Source organism: Embiotoca jacksoni, unplaced genomic scaffold (genome assembly GCF_022577435.1).
Source record: "Embiotoca jacksoni isolate LCO1_2020_lvr unplaced genomic scaffold, fEmbJac1.0.p SCAF_15, whole genome shotgun sequence".
NCBI classification, from domain to species: Eukaryota; Metazoa; Chordata; class Actinopteri; family Embiotocidae; genus Embiotoca; species Embiotoca jacksoni.
The window spans coordinates 8173701-8196311 of record NW_027185285.1 but is presented as its reverse complement, the minus strand read 5'-3'; the positions used below and the strand labels follow the sequence as shown (position 1 = coordinate 8196311).

The 22611-nt window shown below is 36.0% G+C and overlaps 1 protein-coding gene across 1 annotated transcript; it reads left to right on the top strand.

The window, feature by feature from the left end:
* Positions 1-4255: 4255 nt before the first annotated feature.
* Positions 4256-21285, top strand: LOC138197751 (adhesion G protein-coupled receptor E1-like). Its single transcript, XM_069148636.1, has 23 exons — positions 4256-4274; positions 6029-6397; positions 9946-10077; positions 10315-10455; positions 10575-10700; positions 10873-11016; positions 12104-12250; positions 12375-12521; positions 12605-12642; positions 12834-12914; positions 13541-13570; positions 13664-13826; positions 13910-14023; positions 14125-14300; positions 14360-14362; positions 14401-14610; positions 14877-15080; positions 15271-15512; positions 15616-15682; positions 16068-16159; positions 16528-16687; positions 16873-16929; positions 21121-21285. The coding sequence occupies exons 1-23, from the start codon at positions 4256-4258 to the stop codon at positions 21283-21285; spliced, it is 3027 nt and encodes a 1008-aa protein (XP_069004737.1).
* The last annotated feature ends 1326 nt before the right edge of the window (positions 21286-22611 follow it).

Here is a 22611-nt window from a genome sequence, read left to right as displayed (position 1 = left end):
AGAGAAATATAACAGACAAACATGTCACTATAACTATATTGCACTATTAATTCTGCTTTCTACAAAATATGAGCTTGTGAATACAGATGGTGGTCTGTATTTCAACATTAATATTTATATTTTGAGTGTATTTTGCTTGCTTGCTTGTTATTTTTATTGTCAAAGGACCAAAAGTAAAATGTTTTAAGTATGTCTAAATATAATGAAAGTAGTACTCTTTTGCCATGTTTGTCTGGTTTAACACGCCATACAATACAACAGTACAACAGTTCATGTTGTGTTTACAACATTAATTATGTGTAAGAAGCAGCTCGTGGTAATCATTCACCACAAATGTGGGTTTTTAATGATTTTCATAATTTTCTTTACCTGATTAATGTGGCACACACTGAATCTTATTGAATGGAGGCTCATGATAGAAGAAATCCTTGCAGTGTGATATAACACTGACTTGTTTAAATTGTGACCATTTCTAATTTGCTTGGGTGTGGGAGTTTTCACAAACATGCTGCTAAAAAAACAAAAAAGTAAAAACATTATATTATATTTACATAAGAACTGGGACACTTTGACGTGTTAAAAAAAAAAAAGCCACACTATAATTTGTCGTCCAAATTGTCGTAAAAAGACAAACAAAAGATGACAAACAAAACTAATTACTTGGCCTAATCGTACTGATTGCATACTGAACATATAAAAAAGGTACATCATATTTTAGGAAAAAGGATGAGTCACAGTGCCACTACCTGTCTAATGATTCCTTAGCATTAAATCATATCCTGGGTGAACCTATGTTGTGCCATATGTGAGTCAATATTGTATATTTTGCATTGTTTAAACACTGCTTTGTTTTACTGACCTGTAAAATGTTTTTTTCCAAAAGGTCTTGTTTTGAATTAATTTCCCCCTTTTTAAATAGGGTATAAAGTGAGTGTTAACACTGTTTTTAGCAGAAGGATGTGTCATCAGTCTCTGAGGACTTGGACAAGGCTGAACAACAAAATGACTAATGTTGATGAGATGAGTGGTAAAATAGAAAGGAGAAACACAAACCTCATTCACTTTGAACCCTAGCTCATTACATGTTGGTATTGTTACCATTTTTGCTGTGGTCTCCAACTGTACTTCAGCTTTGCTTGTGATTATGTTCACTTGCAAACAAGTTGTCATCAATATTGCTTTTATTTTTGTCAATGAAGGTTATCTCCGGTTGGCTCTGTCAATAACTGCATGAGGGCACACTTGCCAATGTAAGCTTTGGGTCTGTACTATGAATCAGTTTGTTGAGATGATTATCATATGACATAAAAACAATATCTTTGCGAACTCATTTATATATTTTACGTGCTTTTTGCTTATTATTCAAATTATTGTTTGGAATCTGTAATAAACTTCTACTTGCTCCTTAGTTTTCCCTATTATTTACAGAAATGCACAGTGTTATACCTTAAACGTTCCAACTCAGTATTCAGTCATGCCCAGATACAATCACAATATTCAGAAAAGTCACAAGCAGAGGTATCAATACGTTAAAAACTAGAGATCAATCCAGTACGGAAAGGGACTGACAAGGGGCAGGCAAAAACAGATCTTTGGACATACACTTTGAAAAAAATCACTGACAAAAGAATGCTGGAACGAAGAGCTGAACTATGACGAACTGGCAAAGACAAGCGGGAAAGACACAGGTATACACATGGCGGGGAAACAATTGGACGCAGGTGGAGACAATTGGACAGGTGGAGACAATCAGGGCGGGGCAAACAATCACAAAGGCGGGAAACACTAGGGACTGTAAGTGAAGTGATCTGAAACAAGACAAGAGGTGAGTAACAAAATAAAACAGGAAATGGAAACCAGAATATTACAAAATAAGAGAAAAGACACTTAACAGACAGAGATGTAACACCTTCTTTGTAACTGTTTATGTGGTGTGCTGTAACAGGCCTTGGATAATGAATATAGTGTTCTGCACTAAACTATTCCAGGTATTGCCTGATCAGGAATCATGACTTTGACTTCATGGAGAGTCCTGGCCAAAATACCAAATTGAAAAAAAAAAAAAAAAATCCCAAAATTGTATTCCATCCATCCATTATCTATACCCGCTTTATCCTGAACAGAGTCACAGGGCCAAACATTTTATTGCAATACTAAGTACATTACTTAAGAAAAGGAAAGGTGACAATTATAAAGGTATTTACGTGTCTTAATTATGCAAGCAAAAAACCCCACCAAAAAACGACAGTTTTGAAAGCAAATTTCTCACACTGCAATCCAAAATAAAGTTTGTAAGTAAAAATAAATTTTGCTTATGATACTACACTTTTTAGAAGCACAATTTTTGGAATCAAAAACTTTTGTTTGCCAATCAAAAACCTTTGTTTGCAAAGCAAAAACCTTGCAGAGTTAGTTCTGCATGGGCATGACATATACTCATGGAGAATTTCTATTGGTGGGTTTGACTTAGAACCACACAGCATGGCTGTACACACGCCGGTGGAAATACGAGCAGCATACCACCATAATCTGCCAACAGGATCCTCATGCCACCGGCATTGACAACATGAAATAACCAAAGTGAAAGTCATGCTGTTACTATTAAAGCACTTCAATAGAGGAGATCAATATAATATAAGCAGACCTCAAAGTAGATCAACACACAGTCCTCTGCTGTTGGAGGGAGCAAGGTCTGTGTGACAAACCCACCAATAGAAACTCTTCATGAGCAGATGTCCCGCCCACTACATCCAACTCAACTTGCGAAGGTTTTTGGTTCGCAAACAAAAGTTTTTAATTTGCAACCAAAAGCTTTTGATTCGCAACCAAAAAGTATCTTTTCATAAGCAGCATTCTGACTTCTTCGACCAAAACTAACAAAACTTTAGTCGAAAGAACATTATTCAAGTGTTTTTGACCAACGTTTTCTTTCGCCTCCAAAGAGATATGTTCTGTGGGCAAATATCTCGACTCATCAGCTATGAATAGATTGTAATTCATGCTTTAATATAAATTTTAGAGAAACATTTTGGTTATTGGTTATTATATTTGGACCTGCACGCACACCACTATAAAAAAATAAAAAAATAAATGTGTAGTTTTTTTTTAAGTTTTGTTGGTTCATATTCTAATACGTTATAGGTTAACAGGTTCCACACTTTTAGTCTGGTTCAATATTTAATTTAGGATCTGGAACTAGAGCTCTCTTTTTTTTAAATGTTTTTTTAGGAGTTTTGTAATTAATTTTTTGTAATTAGTTTTATTGATACCCCAATCCATTTATATCAACTGGTTTTGATGATCTAGTGTTTGTGTTACTTTGAATGTTTTTCTTTGTTAATTTTTCTCTTGAAAGACAGATTGAAATCCAAATGAGAGTAATTGAATACATGTAGGTTTAATCCTAATCAAATAATGCATATTCTGGATGATAGCCATTTCTTTCTCAATGACTCCAGTTTTTATTTTGTTTTATTTAGCAAAGCTCAGTAGTTTGTCTCCCTGTTAAAAATATCATGGGTTGCAATGTGACACTCAGAGCTCTGTTCCCTATTTGTGTCTTGATGCGAGTGGTGTTAAGCCTAAGCTTTTCCAAGGGTGTAAATTTGCAGTTTTTTTTGCATCGGCCCCAAAACTTGTAAAAACAGTTTTTGGGTACTGTGTAAATTTGCAAAATTTCCAGTATATGTACATGGCTAAAAGAGTGCTGACTGATGTTTGGTGGAGGGAAAGCTGACATGATGAACTGCTGTACCTTTGCACTTATCCTTGGTGAGTTAATTCATATTATACATAATGGCTAAAATTGCATTATTTATCGAGATTAAGAGTGACTTATTATGAGATATATTACATACTACACATCTGGTAAGGCCACAATATCCTCTCAATTAAAAGTTATTCTAAAATCTATTTATGAATTTAAATCTGAATTCAGTGACAGACAACTGACGAGTGCATTTTAGTTTTTAACAGGAGGCACAATAGACTGGGGAACAGCTACTGTGAAACATAACATGAAAATGTACATTATACTGATTTAAAAAAAACAAAAACAGTTATGGTTCAACTTTGACATACCTTTTAAGAATACATATGATATTTTGTGTCATCAACATCAGCATTGCCAGTTCAGTACTACATGAGCTTTGTAATATATTTTTATTTCTAGTTTAATTCCTTTTCTTTCTGATCAATCCTTTAAATGATGTGAGAAGCCTTTCAAAGTGGGCCAGAGTGGTTGTGAAAATTCAATATGTGCATCATCTTGACAGGTATCCCTTTTGATCAACTGACAGTTAGTATTGCCGTCACTCACCCCATCTCCATTCACCTTCCTGTCTACCTTCACCCGAGGGGATCTTCATCTCATCAAACTGACATCACGATTCACCTGGAGTCCATTTCACTGGACATTTAATTGTGCACAGGAGGGGCGGTAGGAGATTTGCGAACACAAACTCTTTTTTAAATTTTTTTTTTCAGTTTTCCGTTAGTACCTGATATCTCAGAGGTTTTTGATTTTCGTATTACCTGCTTGGACACTTTTTAATGTGTGAAAATTAAATTTTGTTGTATCATCGTTTAATACATTTGTGTTATAATTAAATCTCTTGTTGTTTGCGTTATTTGGGGTGAATATTTCTTGTCTGTGCAGCAGTCAGATGAGTAACCTATTGTCCAATCTCCTCTTCGAACATAGATTAGATTTGATAAATCCTCTATTTCCTGTCTATTCTGCACATTCTTTAAAGGGACAGCTGCAGTGGGATAACACCAACATAAAATTGATTTTTCTATTGAACTTAACGGATGACAACCCAAAAAACATGCACCTCAGGTTAGATGGCGCCGCGCTAGTGGCAGCCTGTTGCCGCAGCTCCACCCCCGAGAAGCTGCTGCAGCGAAAAAAAATTCCCTCTGGGATTAATAAAGTAAAAATAAAATAAATAAAGTGTACCATCTATAAATACTTCACTATCCACAAATGTGGGCAAGTTTGTATTCATTGTACTTTGTAAAAGTTTTGTTAAAAAGTTTTGGTTGCATTGCAAATCTACTAAAATGTATACTTTTCCTCACGTGATGTGTTTATTTGGCAACAAATAAAAAAGGATAAAGGAAATAGGCTCACAACATCTATGTACCCACTGCAAATCTGACATAATAAACAGAAAAGACAGAACACAGTCTATGCAGCACTAAGACATTGATTTATTATATCTTGGTATCAGTCCTGGCATGCATTAGTAATACATGGTGCTCAGTGACTGCATTTGTTTCTCAGCTTTGATGTAAATTTGCATTTTTTCTTTGCATGTGCAAAGAATGAAAAACATATTTTGGGTGCTGTGCAAATTTGATAGTGTAGGCTTCGAATTGTCAGGACTGATCAGCAGATTTGTCATGGAGTCTGTGAGCTACTGTGCTTTGTCATTGTTTGGTAAGTAATTTTATCTTTTCATATAAATGATGTTTGATTACTTCCAAAATTATAATCTGAAAGTAGTTTACCGAGTAGTTCAACTATAAGTAGTTGAGCAGTCTATACGAACATTTTAACTCTATATGAAAAATAACTGCTTTTTCTCTCTTTTTTAAATAATAATTTGTATTAAAAGAAACATCACTTAAGTGTTTATAATGTGAGTTTGTTGAAGTACATTCTGAAGAGTGTATTTTAAGTTCTGCGGGCAATTATGTAGAATCATCAACTTCTATTAAATTGTTATTCATGCTTTAATATCAATTTAAAAGGAGACATTTTTGTTAATTTCTGATAGAATGAAAAAAAAACTGCATGATGCCAGATTAAAGATGCTGTTATTTATTTAGTTTTTATAACCTTCTGCTTTCTATTTTCATTTTAGTTTTACTTGTCACACCTGTTACAACTGATTTTCCACCAGGTATGAGTGCTATTGACATGATTCAAGGCAAAATGACTGTAATTGAAATAGTCCTGAATTTTAAAGTCATAATTGTATTACAGTAATTGTAACGGAAATAACTGTTTGCATCTTTGCAGACTCTTGTGATGGATACACCAACATAACTGAACCATGGCGCAACCGAGATTTTACATCTTCAACTTTCCCAAGTTATCCTAAAGATGATCGCCAGCTTCTTAATAAATGGTGGCGTTTTACAGGGTTTGGAGGAGACAGAGTTATTACAAACTGTATATCAGTCAACTATGGTGGCACATGGCGCACTATTTTTATTCCATTCACTTATCCAGCTATTGAGTCTGTGACCCCAACAACAGGGACTGCATATGGTTACCATGGTGGATGTCATGGTGCACACATATCAGTGAGTGTGGCTCTCTGTCCTGGAGGATTTTATGTGTACAAACCAAACGGTCACCCACTTGACCAAATGGGATACGTGACTTGTGAGTAGTGACTATTTGTTGTAATCATATCTTTTTTTAAGTGTTACACTGTAATATTCAAACATATATCTATATCTATATACATATAGATAGATAGATAGATAGATAGATAGATAGATAGATAGATAGATAGATAGATAGATAGATAGATAGATAGATAGATAGATAGATAGATAGATAGATAGATAGATAGATAGATAGATAGATAGATAGATAGATAGATAGATGGAAAGAAAGAAAGAAATATATATATATAAATAATAAATAGTAAAGTAAAGATTTGACAACCTAGATTCAATTTACAACCTGCAGTAAGGGCAATATGGATAATAATTATATTGACTGAAAATCTAATCATACATTAGGCACAATTTAACAGTTAATATATGCCAAAGCCTATTTTAAAACCTGACATGAGGAGAACCTATATTTCCAATGAAAAAAACAACAACATTGTAAACTTGTGCAAAAATGTATAAAAGCAGACTGAATGAAACAACCACTAATATCAGTTAAATAAAGAATGGAACTGTGATAAAGCTTTGAGTTTGACAGTCACAGAGGCTAAAATGGTCACAATAATAGGGCTATTTAATTTGGCAACGTGCGGTACATCTCAATTAATCAACTCAATCAGGCGAAAGTTAAAGGAAACTTAGTTTCGAGCTCTGAGCAATCAATTTTCAGTTTTTTGCGTAGCTTTCTGTGGTTAAGAAAAAGCCTTTCGTGAACCCACATTCAAATTTTTCAATCCCACATTTTTTTCTCTGTCCTGAAAATGGAAAAAAAGGGAAATTTCAAATGTTTTTGTTTTGATTGTTTGTTTTTATGTCTGGAACACATTAGACCTGGTCCAGGTAAAAAAAAAAAAAATACAAAAAAACCCCACAAAAAAAACAGCTGTTGACTTGGGTAGATTATCCCAGAGTGGCTCAAGGTTCTTTAAAACAAAATTTAAAATTTGTTAAATCTGTATTCTATTTTTTAAAGTGCAAAACAATTAAAGATTTCATTGTTTTTTTCCACATATAAACCACAACTAGATTTTCTTTAAAGAATACTTTGAAGAATAAATCAATTGAACAATTTGTGAAGTTTTTCTAATTGTATTTCAATTTTTTTTCTGTTTCTCTGTTTTTAAAAAAAAATGAGACAGAGTACATCTTCAAGGAAACACGAAAGAGTTCACGAATCTGAAACTGTCAGAGCCTTGGAGGTTTTCTGGGATAATGTAGTCCAGATTTGACCAGTCTAATTAAAGATGTTTTTAATCTAGAGCTGGCCTGATGTGGTCTAAAAGTGGAGAAGCATTGAAATCTCCCTCTTTTTTATTTCATTTTTACAAATAAAACAAAGGTTTGACAACTTCCGAAGTGGGTCACATAAAAAAAAGGTTTTGGTTTGTGTTTTATTAACAAACACAGCCTGGTCCTGTAAATCTGGTACATCCAACGCTATAAACCAAGCATATATTTATCTTGTCCACTGTTACCATATTCAGCACCGCAAGTCAGCCAATTTGCATGTTTTTAGCATTTGCATAAAAACATTTTTGGTCAGTGGGCAAGTTTTACATTGAAGACTTCACACAGTCAGGACTGATCTGTGGACCTGACATGTCATGATGGACTGTGCATCGTCACTTTTCCTGGGTAAGTGAATTTGTATTTTTTATACAGATATGAGAACCTCCAAGCTTATTGTCATTATTATTATATCTGACTAGTCCTAATTTTGAATCTATATGCCATTGCTGCTAGTATTCATTTGAAAATAGTGTTATTAGTGATGGAACATAATATGATTCATGACTTCTCATGAAAGTATTCTGAAGAAATGACTGGTACTTGAAGGAACATCAAAATATGGCATTAAAAACCTAAATGTCGCATATTCTACAGTTTTTTGTGTGTTTTATTTGCTTCATATCCATGAGAAGATATTTTTGTGGTTTTAAGTACTAAAAACCATCTCAATACTTTTACATATTCTGTCTTGAGCTTCTTCCTAGAACTCCAAACAGCATCGTTGTTAAATATGTATGTTTCTTTTTGGACTGAACATTTTTAAACTTTCACGGTATTTATGTGGCATCTAGATTAGTTTTATATAAAAAAAAGAAATGGACATCTGAATTTATACAAAATGGGACCATAAAACCATAAGTGTCAAGTTTATTTTTTTTGCTGCTTGCTGTTGAAAATGTAAAAACAGAACACAATATATTGCAAAAAAAAAAAAAAAAAAGAAGCCAAGCACCGACAAATTCTTCACTCTCGTTTCTCTATTTTTCAGGTTTACTTATCATCCCTGTGTGTTGTGATTTTCCTCCTGGTACGGATTAATACCATTTAAATAGAGACACAGCAAAATATCCTCAAACATTGGGTGAAATAACCATGATGACTACTACTGTTTACTTGTTACTTGCAGGTTCTTGTGATGGCTACACCAACCTAACTGACTCGTGGCGCAACCGAGACTTTACATCTACTTCTTTCCCTGGTTTTCCGAAAACAGATGGACATCTTGTTAATCATTGGTGGCGCTTCACAGGGATTGGGGGAGACAGAGTTGTTTCAAACTGTTTTGATAACAACCGGGGTGGCACAAGCCATATAACGTATATTTCAACTCCATATCCAACAACTGAGTCTGTAACCCCCACAACAGCGACTGCTCATGCTTATCATGGAACTTGTTTTGGGCCAGGTGTTTATGTGAGTGTGGTTCTGTGTCCTGGAGGATTCTACGTGCACAAACCATTATCCCGCCACTCTGTCGCCATTGCTACGGGTTACGTAATCTGTGAGTTGCAGCTAACTCTTTTAATCCCGTTATTTCTTTGTCAAGACATGAAAGACTTCTCTTGCTTTTTCCACAAAGCTAATTGTCAACATTCTCAGGTTATCTCAAACTTGCCAGGAATAAGGAAACTGAAACGTACTAAATACATTCACCCAATTAAAGCTAACAGCTCTGTCGAATCCAGAATTAATAACTTAATCTAACATTTGAAATTTAAAGTTCTCCAAGAATGGTGTTGCGTGCTTTATTTTCCATTTGCTTACCAAATGGCTGAAATAGTGAAAATATAAAGAGTAATTTCTCAATGTGTGGTATGGTCAGTCTCTTTGTATAGTTCTATATGGCAACAAATATTTCTGGGTTGTGTGACTGTCAGTTTCAAGAAAAAGTTACAATAAATACAGTTTTTCTATTGATGTCATTTGATTAGTCATTAATATATTATTATTGTATCTATTATTTTATATCATTGGAGTTTATTTTTTTAAATTATCTATTATTTTTGGAAACCAACAACAAACACCTTGACCACTATAATATAAGATGTGACATTATCATTGCATTACTTTAAATAAACAATGTAAATGTTCTATATCTGTGACTACATATAATTAATATCAAAGTTTCTTTAGTTGCCCATACTCACTAACTTTTACAAGTGATAAAGGTTGGTCAAGGGTTATTTTTTTAAATTGTCATTCTTTATGTGATAATTCTATAATCATTTTATCTCTGTTTAGATCATCATGACTGTAAGCCAAACTCCTGTGGACCACTTGCAGAGTGCACTCCGGATGGGGGCTGTATTTGTGTTAATGGGTATGAAATCCCCCCAGAACACCTACCTACTCCAGATTCATTTGGTTGTGTTGGTAAGTACAGGATATCCAACTCAAAAGATATATATTTATATAAAATAAGCAACCCTAATGTCACAAGTTTCTGAAATTATGGGAAGTTATAATCTTCAGGACGAGTACATGGACATGTTTGTTTGGACATAGGATTGTGCATGCATCCTATTGTATTGGGTACATATAAGACGTACATAAAGAGGCCTTATGTGCTCTTGAAGTGTGGAGTTTGTTTACAATGTCCCATTTTGTCAGACATTGATGAATGTGAGAGAACTGCTGGAATTTGTGGTCCTAACTCCAACTGTATCAACATCCCTGGAGAATACATCTGTGCCTGTTTGGAGGGTTTCAATGGGACAGATCTACCACCTGGAGGGTCCAACCAGTGTACAGGTACCATTAAAATATTAGATTGATATGTTCACTGCTTTGTTGCCTATATATCACGTGTATACTGGTTGTAAAATGTATTCGGAGTTTAATATGAGCCTGTTGCTACTTGCTCCCTGTAGATATCAATGAATGTCTCGACAATATCTGTGGGGATGGTGGGGAATGCCTCAACAATCCAGGAAGTTATGTGTGCAAGTGCAATGAAGGCTATCACCTTGTTCCTGATGCATCCCCTATTTGCCAAGGTCTATTGCATTTGGCTTTATCACACAAAGTGCAACATGCAGAGCACAATGAATAATCCACATTTTTTGTGGTCCACAAATTTGCGGTCAAAAATAATGAAAATGTTGAGCTTAAAATGACAAAATCAGTAGCCAATTTTCAGTTTACTTACGACAACTGTTCTTTCTTCAGATATTGATGAGTGTTTCAACTCAACTGTCTGTGGTCCTGATTCTGTCTGCACCAACACACCTGGAGCTTATACCTGTGCATGTGAACCGGGCTACACACCGACTCAACCAGACGAAAATCCCAGCGAGACCAACATCTGTATCGGTATTTGCAAACCTAAAACTTTAAACATTTCTCTGCATGTATTACTGTCCTTTTGTATACACTTTTTCACTATGAAACAAAAGAAGGTATTTGGCCGATCACATGATTTGAAGAAAGTGAAGTTTATCTGACCGGGCCACCTTCTTCCAAAACTCCATGGCCCACTTCTGACATTAACATGCATTGTCAGCATTGGCACTCTGACTGGTCTGTGGTTACGCAGCCCAATATTCAGCAAAGTGCCATGCTCTGTGTGTTCTGATGCCTTTCTATCTCAGACACCATTGAAGATTTTCAGCAATTTGTGGATCAGTAACCCTTCTGTGGGAAGAGTTACAGGTGGGGATCCCATGCCAATGACCCTGTCACTTGTTCACAGGTTGTCATTCCTTGGACCTCTTTTGGTATAATAACCAAATTATACAATATCCTACAATATCTGCCATTTCAGTGATGATCCCTCAAACCCATGCACTTTTTCCTGCTTCCATCACGTTAACTTGAAGAACTGACTGTTCACTTGCTGCAATATATATTTCACCTTGAGACGGATGCCATTGTGTCAAAACAAATTCATGTTATTTACCTTAACTGTTAGTGGTGTTAATGTTATGGCTGAAGGGTCTACGAGACAGCATGTGTAATATGTTAAAATATTTCCCGTTCACTCGACCTTAGTATAGCTCATTATCCAAAAGTAGTGTTATCATTGAGTTAGCTGTATAACCTGCCATTCTTTGATCTTAAACTAACAAAATTTGAATGTAATACCGCACATGCAGGTTGCAGTTCATTAAAAAGTATAATCTCAACCCTTTAATGTTGGCAAGGCAAAATGACGGTCACCCCTGAATGTAAACTGCTAGCTATGTGAGGGGCTCATGAGGTAGCAGTAAATAAAACAGGAACACAGAAAGGCTGATCTTGGTGGGAGTTTAATAATCTCAAAAGATTCTGTCGAGAACATGGATTAAAATGTGTGTGAGAGAGTGCTATGTAATATGCATATATACTTTTGTGATTTCTCTGACAAGTATGTATGTCTCCTTTTGTTTAATATGTTATTTTAATTTGTATATTTCTATAGATATCGATGAGTGTGTCGAAGATGCAACAGTCTGTGGCCCTAATTCTAACTGCCAAAATTCAATTGGATCTTATATCTGTACCTGCTTCCCTGGTTATCGGCTGAACAAGCCAGATGTTATAGCCAGCAAATCTAACCCATGCACAGGTGCGTGCTCTTGTTCACTATCTCTGCACAGTGTGGTTCTGACATGCCGATATGCAGCAAATGGATCCAATGACCAAAACCAAAAAAAAAAAAAATTCCCGTGTGTTTTCTCTTTCCTCTACAGATATAGATGAGTGCACTGAGACACCTGGTATATGTGGCAAACAAACTGTGTGTACTAATGTACCGGGCACCTTCTATTGTTCTTGTCCTGATGGATACTATCCCTCAACTGGAATCGTGTGGGAAATAGGCATCTCATTTTGTAAAAGTAAGGGAAGTAAGGATTAAAGATAATTAAGATTTATAAAAATGTTGATAGTTCATATACAATATTTTCTACATTATTGACAGGTCTTCAAGATATTCTCGATGAAATCGAACCTGCTAAGGTAAGACCCATTGACATTTTTCTTCTAGATATGTCCAACTTTCTTTCTCGTGTAAGATATGTCGGAGTATCTCAGTATAATAATAAAGCAAGCAAATTTCAGGTTCTTAAAATAAAGCTTTAGTTCCCTAAAAAGGGAAATCTCACTATTCAGTATAGTAAAGAAATACTCAGCTCACCCATTCATTGCAGGGTCAGACAAAAGAGGGAGCTTTCCTTGGCAATATGGATCAACAACTTAAGAACAACACAGGTGTCACCTTGCCAGAAGCGGTATGTATCTGAAAACTATGACTTACTGTTGGTAACAATCTTAGAGCAAGCCATATAGTCATGGGTGAATTTGTTGGTATCCTTCATTGACAAAAGAAAAACTCAATACTCTCAGAAATAATTTAAAACTGACCAAATTGCTTTCTCTGCTCCGTGTTCAGTTTGGTGCTCACAATGACACACTTTCCTCCATTTAAATAAGCGAAATGACTACAAGATGATGATTACGAGATTAAAGATGTGTGATACCAAGCAAAGAAAACAATTAGTGTAAAATAGAACTGTTATCGAATGATGTCAAACTTTTTCTGAGGGTACCAACAAATCTGTCGAAGCCATTTCTGAATAATTTTTGTTGAAGAAGCAAAAATGTGTGATTTTTCATGCAGTCTTTGCTATACTCATATACATGAAAAATCCCCTTTGATATCATCACTTTTCTGGAGCAATGAAGGTTTATTTCAATGAGCTGTTAAGGGTACCAACAAATTCATCCACGATTGTAGCTAGGTCTGTTTTAAATGTAGAGACAGATGACACAGTCCCTGACTAAATACATAATGTGATGCTCTGCAATTATGTTTTCTCTAACACCATTTCCTCTGTTCTTCTTGATGTCTTTGCAGACAGTTTCAAACTGCTTTTCTTCATCCATGGTACTTCCTATCCAACAGAATTATAACTTCATACTATTTTTAATATTCTGTTTTTGTAATATTTATTGATTTCATAGATTGTATTTCCTGCAGGAGGTATCAGGTGTTGGACCGCGTGCCAGAACAATCAGGGTGAGTAGTGAAGGAGATGGGGAGACCGGCAGTGTGATTCTCGACATTTCAGACCTTTTGATTTCTGCAATCATTCCACCAACTGAGAATCAAACCAAAACATCAGTGCAGACTTCAACAGTAGGTAAGAGCAGTTCCATTATCCTGACGGGCTACATTTGAAGTCTTTTTGAACGTGAAGTAAAACAATTCTCATCCATGTGTAAGATTTGAGCCTACTGGCCATTGGTCCAGGGAGTGATGACAACAGCAGGGCCTCCCTTTCCACTAAAGGACAAATCATGGAAATCAACTTGCAGGCTTTTGCCAGTGCCAACAATGGTGAGAGAGTAGATTATTAAGATGAATATGACTCTTACAGCATTGCCAAAATGAAAACCTTGTCTTAAATCCATGCTCTTTTGTGATGTGGACACTCCAAGGTTCTGCATCAGCTGCCATCATGACACTGAATGGGATGGAGAGTCTTCTTAGTCATCAATACTTCAAAACAGAGAACAAGACAGAGATGTATTCGGATGTTTTCACGGTCATATTACCAAAATTAAACCACACCAACCTCACAGAGCCTGTCAACTTTACCATCCAGCACAAGAAGGTACAGCTGCAGTATCTCAATTGTACAACTATCTTATCAATCCAATGAAAAACACGCAGACTGTTCATTGTTCCTGCCTCTGTTTCTCTTGGTTTTTCAGAAAGTACCTGCATCTGGTATAGTCACTTGTGTGTACTGGGAAGACAAAAGCAAGAACAAAGAAGAGGGAGAAGAGGATAACACAGAAATGAGTGGAGAGACCAGGAGTTGGTCAGTCAAGGGCTGTTGGGTTACATACTCTGATGAAAACTACACAATCTGCAGCTGCTCCCACCTTTCTACCTTTGCCCTCATCATGCAGATTGGCGAGGTATATCAGATTTCTATGAAAATGATAAAATAGGTTTTTAAGGTCAGAGAATGCATTGACACATTTAAAAATATGGTAGTGTGTTGGGGGAGACGATGGGATTTTACCAGAATGCTGTGAGTTAATGTGTTTGTGTTCTTAGTTATCTGCCCTAAACACCACAGATGTGACGTGGCAAACAGTGTTAATGGTTTTCACAATAATTCTACTGTATTTCTATAGTTCTACATTTTATTAAATCTTTTTATGTATATCTGCATTTTCAGCCTCCACCAGAAAGTCCGTTCTTAGAGTGGCTAAACCGGATTTGTGTGATTGTCGGACTATTCTTCTTTGGTCTGGCAATCTTTACCTTCCTCCTATGCAGCTGGAACCCCAAAATTAACAACACAGCCCGTCTTCACCTCTGTCTCAGTCTCTCCTTATCACATCTACTACTACTGTGGAATGACGAATATACTGAAGATGAGGTAAAAACTATATTGCTAATATTTGTTCATGTTTTAAACAATATTCTTCACTGGTCCTCACATTTTTATTAACTTTGACCAAAAACTAAAAGAAATATCTATGAATTTTCTCTTGTGCATGTTTCCAACTTTGCATAAAGGTTTAACTTTAATTTATTTAAGTCAAGGTTTCCTTTATGTGTCTCAACAGCTTGCCTGCACCGTCATGGCAGGGCTTCTCCATTTCTTAGTTGTTGCGAGTTTTGTGTGGATGTTGCTGGAGGCCATACAGCTCTACTTGCTGGTTCGAAGGCTCTCCAAGGTGCAGGTCATCCAGAGAGACGGCCTCCCCAGGCCACTTCTCTACCTGATTGGCTATGGTGTTCCATTTGTGATTGTGGGTGCTTCTGCACTGGTATATTCTGATGGATATGGTGCTACAGAGGCTGAGGTGTGAGTAGGACTACCATCAACAAATGCTTTCATTCATATCTTTTTATATGTTTAATGGTGTTTTAAGTTGAAAGGATTGTTTATTTCTTTCATTCCTTTGCAGCTGCTGGCTCTCTACACAACGCAATTTCAACTGGGCTTTAACAGGCCCTGTTATTGTAATCCTTGCAGTGAGTATTTTGCCTATTGGCAACTATATCCTATCTTTTTCAACAAAAATAAGAGCTGAGGGTCAGTTTAGCCTGGTAACATTTTCTGGACTTATTTTTAGATGACTTTTGACAAAATATTAAAGGTGATACAAAATGTGTCTTTTGAAATTCTCTCAATGCCCTGCTGGATTTAAGGTGAGGAACAATGAAATGTGATGCAATCCACAGACAAAACTGTCTATGGGACACATGCTGAAGCATCCTGCAATGCCAGGCAATGCAGAACAAATCAGATAAAAGGGACAGGGGTTGGAATTAATGCAATTGAGTTGAAAATGTGTCTGGATGCTAAACAGATATTTTTTCAGCCTGTGTGTTGCTGTTTTTTTTTGTTTTATTTCAGATGAACTGGATATTGTTCTGTGCTACTATGTGGAGTCTGAGACCCACCTTGGCCAACATGAAAAGTGATGTTTCCCAATCCAAAGACACCAGGTATGAGTGCTTAAGGTTATCCCACCCTTGTATTTTTTTCAGAAAAGTTGAAGGTGACAATTAATGCAGAATGTATTGATATATTACACAATTTTATATTCTTACTTCACATTCTGCAGAGTGAAAAGTAGTATAAACTGACATGGATTTCATAATGGTAGTTGACATAGACACCAATTAGAGTTGGATTAGGGATTGGAAACTGGTCACATTTGGGTTTAGATTTGCATTTAGATCAGGGTCCAGATTAGAAAACATGCCAGCACTTCCTTTATCAAATGTATTTTGTCAACTGTTAATTGATTGTCAACATAATCAAAGGGTTTGAAATACTTTACTCTGTGGCCATTTACTGTATGTTTTTCCAGGGTGATTGTGTTCAAAATCCTGGCCCAGTTCGTCATTCTGGGCTGTACATGGATTCTGGGTCTGTACCAGACAAACGTTTTCTTCCAGGTCCTCTTCATTTTCCTCAACTCCCAGCAGGGCACCTTTCTTTTCATCGTACACTGTCTGCTCAACAAGGAGGTAATCTCTAGATAGATCACTCTGTACTTTCTTTGTCTCGCTCTTTCACATTTCAATGAACATCTGACAATAGATTAATTCCAATGTAACACTTATTACACACTTGTTGTAATGTTTTGATTTGCCCTCCTTTTTTTTCAAAACCAAACTAAACTGTAGACTTGTGTTTAAACTGTGTCTATCAGGTGCGAGAGGAGTACATAAGGTGGCTGACAGGCTCTTGTGGAAAAGACAGATCTGTGGTGAGTCTCTGTAAACGCAATACATGATCGCAAGCAGCCATAGAAATATCAATTTCTCAGTCCATCCATTTCAAGAACACTAATGGGTAAACTGATTATAATAATAATCTGATTTATTTTAACAGAAAGATGCACCTTCAGTTTCTGAGGACTTTGACAAACCCGAGGAACAGAGAGATGAGGGAAGGAGGGATGATGAGAAAGCTTAATGGAGTGATATGGAAGCAGGCAGAAGATACATATAATAGACCAAATATAACTATAACTATATTGCACTATTATTTGTGCTTTTTAGAAATATTAACTCATTGATCATAGAGGGTGGCCTGTATTATATTCTGAGTGTTGTTTGCTTGCTTACTATTATTTTTATTGCCAAAGAATTGAAAAGGAAATGTTAAATAAATTAAATAATTAAAAATAATTCCATGAAAGTAGTACTCTTTTTCAGTTTTTGTTTAGGTTTTACTCAATGTAAATTACAACAGTTCATGTTGTGTTAACACCATTAAATACTTTTATTACACTGAATAAGTTTGAGATGCAGCTCACGTAGCAGCTATTCAGCACAAATCTGAGTTTTTATGATTTCCTCTCTCCTTGTACCTTTCCTTACCTGATAAATGTAGCCATTGAGTTTTATTGAACGGAGGCTCATGATAGAGGAAGTCCTCCTGGTGTTATACCACACTGGGAAGTCTTGTTACCATTTCTCTGTGTAATTTGCTTGGGTGTGGGAGCTTTTACAAACCTGTTACTGCTTACACCGTCAGACAGTTTGTCTAAAAAAACAAAAAAGTAAAAACATTCACGTTGAAGTTGTTTCTTTTTCTTTCCATTTGCATTATATTTACATTAGAGCTGGGACACTTTGACGTGTGTTAGAGTTTACAAGACAAATTCAAGGATGTGCCCAGTCAAACATATTCTCTGTCATTTACATCATCATTTATCTTGCACACTATTTCAGAGTGACATAGGGAACAAGTACTTTTTTTTTAAACTGAAATGAATATACTGGTGACATTGCAGCCAGGAGTGCAAAGATCCACCTAGTTTAACCCAGTTTACCCCACAGTATATCGGAGGCCTACACATCCATGCAATGTTAGCATTAAAACAACTACTTACTGCTGTTTATCGTTGAAAGGCAATAGCAGTGTTGCAGAGTAACTGTTCGCAACTAACAGAGTTATGTAATTAAATTAAAAAATAAACTTAATCAGTGACAGATAAATATGTAATGAAATAACAGTTACTATTCAAAATGTTGGTGATTCCAAACAGGTTACATTTAAATCAATTATTTTTCAGTAGAAAAAAGAAAAAGCTGTAGAATATAATATTCATTGTGTTTCTTTGTATGTTTTTATTGCGCAGGAATTCTTTCTGTCTACATTTAGCCAGGTTCCATTTGTTTGTCGGTAGGACCTCAACTTTGTGCTTTAGTTTTGATTGGATGTTTTGGTTGAATTTGCTCTGTCTCTCATCTGCCATTCAAATCATTGTGCATTGCTCTAAAATGTGTAAACAGTACCCAGCCCCATTAATTAGTCAGCATGGAGTTGACCTGAATGTAGAATTGGTTTGATGTTACAGTAATATTTTTTCTTTTCTTCACTGCAGTCAGTTTTGATCTACTGTACATAGATTTGTTTTGGTGGTTGTGCTTTAAAATCAAAACATTCCAATCTTAATTCAAGTTATACTGAAGAACTCTTAATAAAGGTTTGACAGAAATCAATGTTGAGTACTGTTGTTAGGTTTTTACTGCCTGGTTAGAATTTATTGTTTTGGACTTTTGAACCCTGTTGTACAGCTAAAAACACTAGTTAGGAAAGTTATCAACAATAATAAGTAAATGATAAGTTAGTTAGTTGCATTAGTTATTACATTTCTTAAAGGGTAAATAGTAATTTGTGACCTATTACATTTCAAACGTAACCTTCCCAACACCGGACAATATTCTACTTTTGGCATAAGTTACTTACTTTTTAATATCCTTTATGTCCTCGGAAATAAAATTAAAAAAGTGTGTGTACTTCAAATGGTTTCATTAATCACTGTGGCTCGGTACTACCAATTTGTTTTAAGTTTTATTTAGAATTTCTAATGTTGGCACGTGAAATTCTGTGTGTTTCTCTCGGTCTGTTCTCATAAATTACAAAAATAAATGTATTTATTTCAGTAGATGATATGAGGTGACAAAGCATATATTGATTTTAGTATACATAAACAAACAAATGAATGAATAAATAAATAGATATGATATAATAGAACCCACGTTTTAAATGTTTCCTGTATGATGCGCTTGTATATATATAGTTTAGTTGTACAGACACCACTGAGCTCTTTTCCTTCCATATGCAATGCTTATTTCTTCCTCATGGAGGCAGCATTAAATCACATATAATAACAGCACAGCTGATATATTTTCTGACAGATGACCATTACGGAGCAACATGACAATAATTCTCAAAACATTATCGAATTTAAATCATACTGGGTCTAAACATGAAACCTATCATTTCCTTATTTACTGTAACTTCATGTTCAAATGAAATGGTACTTTTTTTGTACTGCAATGTATTATTTCTGGCAGTCAAATCTGCACAACTCATAATTCATTTGTTCTAGTAAGTACTGATACAACAACAACAACAAAAAACATTATGGTGACGATGCAGAGGGCAGCAATGCCACTACAAAAAGAGATCAGGGGGAAGTTATCAGCATGTTTTGCATCTATTCTAAGTATCTGCATCATATCTGCCACTCAGTTGGCAGAGTAGTAACCATCTGGTGGTTCAAAAGCCTGCATGACACAATTCATCATTTACACCTTAGAATATAATAAGAACCACCGGGGAGTGACTGGGGTCAGAGATTAAAATATATGATGAAATCCTCAAACAAACAAATTTGTGCATAGGGAGAAAATATATAATACCCTCTGTCCCCTTAACTCCGTCATCGACTTCATCTTTGGTGCTCTTAAAGTATAATTCCAAATCACTTTTGAGTGGACAAAAGTAGAAAACAGTGATTACAAAAAATATCTGAATTAGCACTGCCTATTAGACGAATGCAGGTGCACATTACTTTACAGTTTCCTTGCTTAAAAAAAGTGTAAGTCTCATTGGGAATTCTTAAATGTTTTTGACCAGTGTTATTCATTCTTCCTTTACCTTAGTTGCTACTTAGATTTAAAGCTCCAGAAAGAAGAAGAAGAAGAAAAAAAACCTTAGCTTCAGTAATTACTTAGAAAGCTCCACAATGAGCTACCAATAAATCCGTAATATTGATACAGAGCTGGCTATTTTTTCTGTGTTACACTAATAGGGCATATAATCAGTATGATCAATGGTATTGTTTCCCCAAATCAGCAGAGGCATAAACACTTGCTATAGTGCACTGTTAGGCCGCATATTAAGATTGTTTATAATGTGGCAAAGAGTGTTTCAGTAGCATCATGTCTTTTCTCCAAAGAACTGCATCAGGTCCCGAACAGAGCTGAGTTTGAAATGCAAGTTTAATCCTATGCTAAGCATGATATACACTTGCTGATGTTGGTGTAGTTTCCTATAACTGCCTCTAGATGTTACCAAAGGGCCATCTATTGTCGATTATACCTTTAACGGAGTGTATGACAGCTTTGGGTTCGAATACCCATCAAACTGACCGTAGTGGCTGTGTGCCTGGCATAACAGCTACAATATTCTGCTGGTTGGAAGTATTAATTCACATTGTACCATAAACAAAGAGTGAGATTTGCAAGCTTACATTTTGATGCTTCTTTACAGAGCAACAGACGTTGAGCTGTCGTATTTCACCACCTTAAGCTGCCACTAATAAGCAAATAGAGTTTGGGTCGTGTGCCATTTACTCAGCAGCATTCCTTTGAGTTGCAAGTCACTGCATGAACAAATGTTTATTTATTTGCTTTATGCACAAATATTTATGGTTGAGGAAGAATGAATAAACTTTATATGTGGGACTGGGTATGCACACAAATGTCTGTGAGATAAGTGCTGTATTTAAGCAAGCAGTTTTTAATAAATTTTTTCTGCTGTTATTTAAAAACGTCCATTTGATTGTATGTTTGGTTACATGAATGAATGAGTAATGTGAAATTTGTGCAGTCAGATTCCTGTTTCTGATGCCTGCCTAATGATGCATACCGTCTGTCAGGATCAGCTGGAACTCTGCGTTCTGTCTGCTCGAGTGCTGATTACATCCCAGTTGAATCTGGTGAAGCTGCCCTCAACTCTGTCCAGGCATGAGGCCGCTGATGACACAGCCAACAATCACACTCTGAAACCCAACTCCCTCTTCATCAGCAGTTTTGTCTCATGAGTCAACGTATTATTAATTATAGCCATCAACGTGCACCACAACTGAGAAATACTAATGGGCTTCCTCTTACTGTATGTTCCCAAAAAAAAAATACAGCAGCAGAGTAAACATCTTTGGAGAATTCAGATTTATTTGACAGCCTATTTCATCACAGCAGATGATATCACAAATGACAGACTACCATGCTTACATGTTTAACATGTTGTATGACAACACAGACATTAGGTCATAAAGTTCTACAGTTTCCAGGTTCCATACACTCCTTCAACTTTCATCAACAAGACATTTGGGGTCTTTGAGGTGGGGGTTTTTCGGCCTCTACTCTAAAACACAGTAAGGTAGGTTCCAGTTACAGCTCATTCTTCCTGGATCTGGTTTAAACTCTTTGCATAAGCAATATGCATGTTCTTTCAATGGGTGGCAAATGGTGTCAAAGCATTCGTAATATGGACCCTGCAACATTTTTTTTTTTTTTAAATGAATAATATGCGCATCCTAAAGGATTGAGAACAGAGTTGACGATTTTTTTTTTTTTTAGTGTTTAACAAATCCTCCAAGCAATCAAGCTAACATTACTCTTCTATGATATTTAAGTGACCGCTGCCAGCAAAATAAATAACAGACAGGAAGGGGAGAAAAAAGCAAGACATTACAGAGCTCAGGGTTAGCTTCAGTGTCTCTTCCTCTCTCACTCTCATTGCTCTTCTTTTCAATACTATACATGGTTACCATGGAAACACACTTGCGGTGCTAGAGTCGTGAGGCCAGCCAACTGAGATACCACGTCTGGTAAACATTTCGCCAATTGGAACTGAATATGTTGGATATGTGTCAACGTTTGTCAAATCTTGTAGACATCAGCCAGAGGTCATGAGTACCAGAGCACTTGCAGGACCAGTCGTAGAACTCAAACAGCTGATGGAACAACTTGCAGGTTTTCCTGGCGCATGTTTTATTTTACTGACATCTGAAGCAGCAGATACAGTTGGAGCCTTTTCAATCAACTACGTGACGTACACTGTAAGTAAACTGACACAAATTCCTGACTGCAGTCATAGCATCATTTCATTTTTTCAGCCAGTATACTATCATAAAGATTTAAAAAAAAAAAAAAAAAAAAAAAAGGCATCCCAAAAAAGTTAGACACTTTAATGAAACTTTAACTCAATCTTCTCCAATCCAATGCTCTACTTCTGTTTTCCCCCAGCTTGACTGTAAGCACACATCTCAACCAGTTAGCTTGAGGCCATTATTTGGATCAGATATGCGAAGATAAAAATGGGGAGGGGTGTGGAGGGGGAGGGTTGGGGGGGGGGGGGGATTCTC